Source organism: Xyrauchen texanus, chromosome 31 (assembly GCF_025860055.1).
Source record: "Xyrauchen texanus isolate HMW12.3.18 chromosome 31, RBS_HiC_50CHRs, whole genome shotgun sequence".
Taxonomy (NCBI): domain Eukaryota; kingdom Metazoa; phylum Chordata; class Actinopteri; order Cypriniformes; family Catostomidae; genus Xyrauchen; species Xyrauchen texanus.
Window position 1 is genome coordinate 15262327 of NC_068306.1, and position 8055 is coordinate 15270381.

The 8055-nt window shown below is 35.0% G+C and overlaps 1 protein-coding gene across 1 annotated transcript; it reads left to right on the forward strand.

The window, feature by feature from the left end:
• The first annotated feature begins 426 nt into the window (after positions 1-426).
• stx2a (syntaxin 2a) lies at positions 427-7768 on the forward strand. Its single transcript, XM_052100397.1, has 9 exons — positions 427-733; positions 1051-1113; positions 1306-1405; positions 1712-1786; positions 2162-2235; positions 2632-2740; positions 4933-5006; positions 5112-5249; positions 5710-7768. The coding sequence occupies exons 1-9, from the start codon at positions 704-706 to the stop codon at positions 5884-5886; spliced, it is 840 nt and encodes a 279-aa protein (XP_051956357.1). The 5' UTR covers positions 427-703; the 3' UTR covers positions 5887-7768.
• The last annotated feature ends 287 nt before the right edge of the window (positions 7769-8055 follow it).

An 8055-nucleotide genomic window follows, 5' to 3' on the forward strand; every position in this document is an offset into this window, starting at 1 on the left:
TATTGAATGGACACAGAGTTGAGATGTTTTTCTAAAAATCTTTATTTGTGTTCTGCAGAAGAAAGAAAGCCATAAACATCTGGTATGGCATGAGGGTGAGTAAATTGTGAATGAGTTAAAATTTTTGGGTGAACTATTCCTCTAAATTCATGGTTAAGGTGAAGGAACCTGCCGAAAGGAACTTTTAGCTTTCAAATAAGTAATGTTTATTACTTTGGCGTTCAGGCCTGTTATGCAACAGATTAAGCTCAGAATGTGGCTCCACTTTTAAAACTTTTCAAATAACATCAACAGCATGCTCTCCTTTTCCAAACTGCTCGTAGCAGTACGAGCAGGTGTATACACGTTCTCATAGCGACTGCATCGCCTGACGCCACATTGTAATGCGCATGCGCAGTGCGCAGTGAGAGGTGTCACTGTCTCACCTCTTACACCGAAGAAATGCAAAGCAATGTTTTTATAATGTGAAAAAATTACCTCAATTCACAACTTTCTTCCCTTTAATTCAGCTCGATGACTGTTATCGTGTGATACTTTATCTCACACATATATACGTTAAAAATGCCCCAAACAATGGCGATTATTATTGAACATTTCTTAATGTACAGTACGGAAGTAAATAAGGCGGGGCTTTGTTTGTGAATTAACCGTCATTCTGTTCGTGTAGCGGGTAAGAGAAATTACTCCATTATCCACCTCCGAAATGAAGGATCGCCTGGTCGATTTGGCAGCCGTAAGTATTTTATTTGCTTACTCTGCGTTCTTTGGGAGTAAAGTTATTGTTTAAGACTTTGCTCTAGCTTACTTAGTTTCACAATCGTAAATACAACTTAATAACATGTTTACAGAGATGTCTCGTGTTTCTCCAGTATTACCCAAATGCATATAGTATCACGTGTGGTGTTAAAACAAAGCTTTTCAAAACTATTTAAAACGTGGTGTTTACGACCAGTTGTAACGTTTGATCTCACTCCAAAAAACTCTAGCTGTCTCTGAGACTGTTTTTTTTTTAAATGTATTTTGACTGTCTGTAAACACACTCCTGTTCAGAGCTACAGTGACATCAAAACTCCTGTGGAGTCAAATGATTTCCTAGAGGAATTCCTCCCTAAGGTTGGTTTGTGTGTCCTGTCTATGTATGTATGTCTGTATGTATGTATGTTTCTACCTACCTACCTACCTACCTACCTACCTAGCTAGCTAACTAGCTAGCTTTGTGTCTTTCTGACCTCCAATTCAGTGTTAAAGCATCAGCATTTTTCTGGTGTTGGGAGACTTCAATATCATATCATATCATGTTAACAGGTAGATGAGGTTCAGAAACTTCTTGAAAGGATTTCCTATTGTGTGGAAGTGGTGAAGCTGAGACATTGTACCATTTTAACAGAGGTCAAACCACAGAAACGTGAGTAAATGTGTGCACAAAAAACATTGCACTCTGTGTTTGTGTTATGTCTTTCAAATTTGTTAAAGGAGTAGTTTTCACCCAAAGTTGAAAATTCTATCATTTACTCACCCTCGTGCCATCCCAGATGTGTATGAAATTATTTAATCTGCTGAATGTAAATTAAGATTTTTTAGAATAATATTTTAGCTCTGTAGGTTCATACAATGCAAGTGAATGGTGTCCAGAACTTTGAAGCTTCAAATAAAGGTAGCATAAAAGTAATCCATACTTCTCCAGTGGTTAAATCTATGTCCTCTTATTTAGATGTGAAAGAGGAACTTGAGCATTTTAACAATGAAATCAAGAGGACAGCGGATGTAATCAGGATTAAACTGAAAGGTGATTGCATTACAGCTTTTGTGTGTGTTTTTTTATTTTTGCTTTGTTGCTGGAAAACACGTGATGATTTTAAGGGATGATTTGACTTGCAAATATTGTTGCTTGATCATCTGTCCTAGAGCATTTATTTGTATTGGACAATTTGCTCAAATCATTCCCTTGTTTTTGTTTTTATTTGTAAATGTGTAAGCTACGTTTCCTCTTTTTCTTGTGCAATAAAGAACATTATCTGCTAAAATTGCCTCTATATCTATATAGATTGAAAAATCTAACTTATTTGTCACTCGTGTTTTGTTTGCAATAAGGAAAATCTTGTCATCACTTTCATAATTATTACCTTGAAAATGCATAATGCTTTATTGGTTGTTCATATAGATTTGGAAGGAGGTTTTACACAGAATGAAAATGCAAACAGTGGCTCTGTGTACTGCCGTATCCAGAGTACTCAGGTGAGATGTGACAATCAACTTCTGTTATAAATTATATTTTCTCATAATTTTTAAAGCTGATTTGTGTGATTTTTTTTCTGTTATTAAAATTCTTCCTTGTATAACTATACTGTAAGTAAGCTATTTGTAGGTGGATTTCACTTAAAAGTGTAACAGATGGCTTTGTTTGTTTGAGAAGCCCATCCATCCTGAAACATCAGCATTGGTTCTATCAATAGTGTTATTTTGGGTGGGACTCTTTGTTTGTAGAACCAATGGAAGGCTATGGGAGTTTGAAAATTATTTTTGAAATTACTCACTTCAGCTTTAAACTAATTTTGAAGCCTCTAATTCATATTTATTTAGTTACCTGTTTTAATTCTCTCACTATTTCACTTTTATTTTATGAATCCATAGCACACAGTGCTTTCACTGAGGTTTGGAGAAATAATGAATGTGTATAACCAAGAACTGACAACTTTCCGAAAAAGAAGCAAAGAACAGATCCAAAGACAGTTGGAGATCAGTGAGTGAAATAAAACATAACACAGAAAGCTTTTTTGTATAATCATCATTTAAATAAATCTGCTTTAGACATAGTGCTTATGTTTGACCTGTTTTGAGATTGGCATTTATTTGTAAATATAAGACATTAAAGAATAGTTCACCCAAAAATGAAAATTCTCTCATCATTTACTCAACCTCATGCCATAGATGCATCATGTGTATGACTTGCTTTCTTCTGTAGAACACAAACAAAGATTTTTTAGAAGAATATATCAGCTCTGTAGGTTCATTCAATGCAAATGAATGTTGGCCAGAACTTTGAAGCAGGGACATTTTTGTTAACTAAAGTAAATAAGATACAAATATTACTAACTAAAATAAAATAAAAAGCACACAAAACTCTAGTGATTCTAAAAACCAATGTATGCACTCAATACTATCTGTGGCACCAAAATAAAGGTTAAAATCCTACGCTCTCACAGTGCGCTCTCACAGTGACGTTTAACAGGCATTCCTAAGCTAGGCTGTGTCAAAGACAGTAGAAACGAGGTAACGACAGAAAGCATTACACAAACTAAACAAACGACACGAAACATTATCATCATATATTGAAAGGTCACACATCTGGGCCACTAGTTCAAATAGGTATAAAAGGAGAAGACGCATTTGTTAATTTATTCATAGACACGGGCATGATTACTAGACTTTGCAATACGCTTGCCTTCCGAAAGTTTGTTGTCGATCTCAAATTTAAGTCATCAATATCTGTTCATGTTACCAAATGTTATAGTGGTACTGGATTTCAGTTTTATGTAATACATTCTCAAAAGTACAAGTAGGGATTGCGGACCATTATTGGTATTTTTTTCCCCTCCCAGTTTATTTTAAAGCGCCATTTTATTTAATGTTTGAATCTTTGTTCCTTAGTTGGCACTAATTGGAAATGCATTTATTGCAATAGCGAAGTGAGCAGGTTGTATTGCTTCTAACAATAAATAATATTCTATCGGGAAGACATGCAGGCTTGAGTGAGGTTTAAGATGACATTTATTTGATGAAAGTAAAACAGAAAAGTAATGTCTCTCTTTGGCGTAGTCCCCGTCTGGCGGTCAGAGGGAGTTGTACTCGGAACCATCATATCATGCCGGAGATAGGAGGCAGGGGCGAGGAGCCTACCCCCGTGCGGGACAGGGCTCAACTGGTGGTGGTGAAGGTTGCCGGTTAGCACACTGAAACAGCAAAGTGATAGTTTGTGAGCAGACTTATAAAGCAATAGATTACATGTGATTGGCTAGGAATTACCTAGCTAATGGTGCGATGATGTACAGCTGCTAGTCTTCCCGCTAGAACTACGCTGCGCTTCCATTTATTGCTAAATATGTATATTTGCTTAATTATTATATCTGTTAAAGAAATTAACTAATTAGCTAAAGTATTTCATACATTAGTCAATCCCAAAAACTAAAATGACTAAAACTAAAACTGAAATAAAAATAAATAATAACTAAATAGAATTATTTTTATTTAATAAAAACTACAAAAATCAAACAAACAAGAAAAATACTAAAACTGACATTCAAATTTAAAACAAATAATATAAAAATAAAATAAAAAATATACGTTAATAACAGTGTTTTGAAGCTCTAAAAAGGACTTTAAGGCAGCATAAAAGTAAAAATAAATTGATATCTTCACTAGCGATATGATAGGTGTGTATAAGAAACAGATCAATATTTAACAACATTTTTATTATATATCTCCACTTCCACTTTTTACATTCTTCTTTTTTTGTTTTGTCGATTCACATTCTTCATGCATATCACCACTTAATGGACATGTAAGATTATTTATAGTAAAAAAGGACTTAAATATTGATCAGTTTCTTACAAACCTATGTAATGCTTCTGAAGACATGGATTTAACCACTGGATTCATGTGGGTAACTTTTATGCTGCTTTTTGGAGCTTCAAAGTTCTGGCCACCATTCATTTGCATTGTATGGACCAACAGAGCTACTCTTCTAAAACAGAGATACTCTTCTAAAATTCTTTGTGTTCAGCAGAAGAAAGAAAGTCATACACATCCCTTCAAGATCCTACAATTTACATAATTATTCACATAATTCTGTCATCAAATTATGAACCTTCTAATAAAAAGGTCTCGATAAAAGCAAGCATGCAAAGTTGTTTTTACAGTTTTTTTTTTTTAAAGGTGGCAGAGTTGTCAGTGAAGAGGAGACTGAGGTTTTGCTACAGAGCAACAACCCTTCTCTCTTTACCTCAGATGTAAGTTTTAATATTATGTTAACTGAATGCATGTCACGACCACTTTAATTTTTGCTGTTTTCCATGAATGCTGCCCCAAATGTTTTGGTAACCCTTTGTGTGTAGATGCTTTCTGGCTCACACATCACGGGACAAGCACTGAACGAGATCGAGTCGCGACTTAAGGATATTCTCGGCCTGGAGGCCAGCATTCGAGAACTGCATAAAATGTTTATGGATATTGCAGTGTTAGTGAACAGTCAGGTAAGCTGGCTTCAGACACCAAAGAATGATTGAAACAATTGTAGATCAAAAACGTAATACATGGTTGAGGAAGAACCTTTCATTGCAATAGCTACTACACATTTGCATGATTTATGCATAGGTTTCATTTAAAGGAATAGTTCATCCAAAACAAAGAATTCTGTCATAATTTACTTTCCCATATTTTATTCCAAACCCATATGACTTTCTTTCTTCAGTGAAACACAAAAGCAGATGTTAGGCAGAATTTTAGCCTCAGTCACCTTTCACTTTCATTGTATGGAAAAAAGATGCAAAGAAAGTGAATGGTGACTGAGATTAAGATTCTGCCTAACATCTCTTTTTGTGTTCCACTGAAGAAAGTGAGTAATTGGGATTTGAAACAATGTACATAGCAGTGTTTCTGGTCTGTTACTTCATACAGTGAATTTACATTTACATAGTTTAATCTTTTATACAGGGTGAAATGGCAAACAACATTGCAAAGACTGTGATGAAAGCTGAAAACTATGTAGATCAAGGTAAAGGAAACACTGCAAATGCTGTGAATTACAAGAAGTCTTGGCGGATAAGACTTCCTCCTTTACGCAGTTCATTCAAGAGCAAAGCTAAACCAAAGACCAGTGACAGCTCTTGAGAACTTAACCTTCTGTCATTTTGAGTGCTCAAACTATGGAACCTGCCTTGTTTGAATTTGATAATGTGTCCTGTGCAAATGACTTGTGGGATTCATACAATTATTTATTCTGTAATCTCTAAAAAGCAGCAGTCCCTTGACTTTATTAGCAGAATTTTTGTTCTATGTCTGCTAATTTTCAGATCATTTTCTATTTCCAAACAAACATTCTTGGTGTTTTCCACCAACATACTGTAGGTAATCATTAACCTTGCACTCAAATAGTTCTCTACTACAGAGACAGCACTAGTAGACTATATGATGCAATATGTCAACAAACCAATATGTGAATTGAGTCTCAACATAAAAGCCTATTTGGAGTCTACTTCATTTCACCTTTGTTTTTTTGTGTGTTGTTTGTTGTGAATTCTTGTTTGTGTGTGTGTGTGTGAGCATGTATTTATCACATTTTGGTGAACAAATGTCCCCATAAGGATATTTAAACCTGACATTATTAACCTTGTGAGGACATTTTGTTGGTCCCCATGAGTAAAACAGCTTATAAATGATGTTTTTTGAAAATTAAAAAATGCAGAAAGTTTTCTGTGAGGTTTAGGGGTAGGGTTAGGGTTAGGGGATATAATATATAGTTTGTACAGTATAAAAAACATTATGTCTATGGAAAGTCCCCATAAAAAATGGAAACACAACATGTGTGTGTGTGTGTGTGTGTGTGTGTGTGTGTGTGTGTGTGTGTGTGTGTGTGTGTGTGTGTGTGATTCTGATATGTTTGTGAGTTGGTGACAATTGGTTTTGTTACTCATACTTATTGTTTGACCTAACGACTTTTGATTTAAATAAAGACTGATCTAAGAATATCGGCAGCTTTCCTATTTCAAAATCCAATCATAGGAATGACAGGTCACATATTATAAGACACATCTTATATCTGCTGTCCTTGAAAATGTATGACATGTTTTCATTGCTTGCTAATGGTTTAATTAAATTAGAATATTTTTTAAGTATATTTGATAATTGACTTGCGGGTGCTTCAAATAAAATTCAGCCTACATTTCATTTAAAGGTGAAGGCTGTTGGTTTATTGAGGTGCGGTTCTGTTAAAAAACATGTCCAAATGCAGACTCCTTGTCCCCCACCCAAACATACTGTATTACAAGAAAAACACACAGGATGTGTAAAAATATTAATAGTTCTTCAGTCCAATGGTCTGTTAGGCCAACAAATGACTCACACCAGGCTCATTGTGACATACTATAGGTGTTTATTATACTCAAAAATATAAATTTCAACCATCTACAATATTATTTACAGTAATCCACTACTTCTGTTCTATATATAGAAATATCTGCAGTGCATTTTGTACCCTGATACCTTTCTATGGTTTTCTAGTTCATTTCTTCATTGCTTATTTGGGCTCCTTTCAGCCATCTTCACTCTCCTCTGCCATATGGTCACACAGCAAGTCGTGACTGGTGTGGGAGCGGCAAGAGGGGAAGAAGATTTAGATGCATGTTCTATGTCTCTCTGTCTTATTTTGTGTATATTCATCACACACCGTGGAGGTGTACAGCCAGTCTCTATCTCTCTCTCCCTCTGTCTCTTTCTTTTCTCACACTTCTCTCATTCACACTTTGTTACACGTTGGAGAAAATGTCAAGGTCTTACCCGCACTCAACCTTTCTGTACCAGTTAACTTGCTTAACAATGTAACAGAACGCACAGTTCTGTTCAGCAGTGAACTGGGGCAGCTCTAAAAAAGGCCCTAAACACTTGGAAAAGAACAAGAGAGGACCAGCAAACATCAAATGTAAGAAAATATTTGTAAGTTTACACATTGCATTGCTATGGTATTTTAATTATTAACTAGTTTTACGTATTCATTTTGTCTTTGTTGAGTGCTTTGCTGTGCATTGTTGAGTTTTGCTTTCATTAAAATATAATTTTTATGTAATTTCTTTGCAGTATTATTTAAAAACAATCATTGGTTTAACAATTGTGGACATTGGTTCTACACAATGAAAAGGAGTTTCCATAATATGAAATTAAAATCTTGGCTTCACTCAAATGCTTTGTGTAGCAAAAACCTAAATTAATTGAGTTAACCTCGCTCAAATCTATTCTGTCCAAATAACCCCACAGAACTTTGCCGATTGCTGTTAGCTACCAACA

Bases quoted from the DNA above. Each gene is read 5' to 3' on its own strand.
- stx2a (XM_052100397.1), top strand. From the start codon at position 704: ATGAAGGATCGCCTGGTCGATTTGGCAGCC. The intron at 1,406-1,711 runs GTGAGTAAATGT...CCTCTTATTTAG, and splicing joins AGAGGTCAAACCACAGAAAC to ATGTGAAAGAGGAACTTGAG. The intron at 1,787-2,161 runs GTGATTGCATTA...TTGTTCATATAG, and splicing joins AATCAGGATTAAACTGAAAG to ATTTGGAAGGAGGTTTTACA.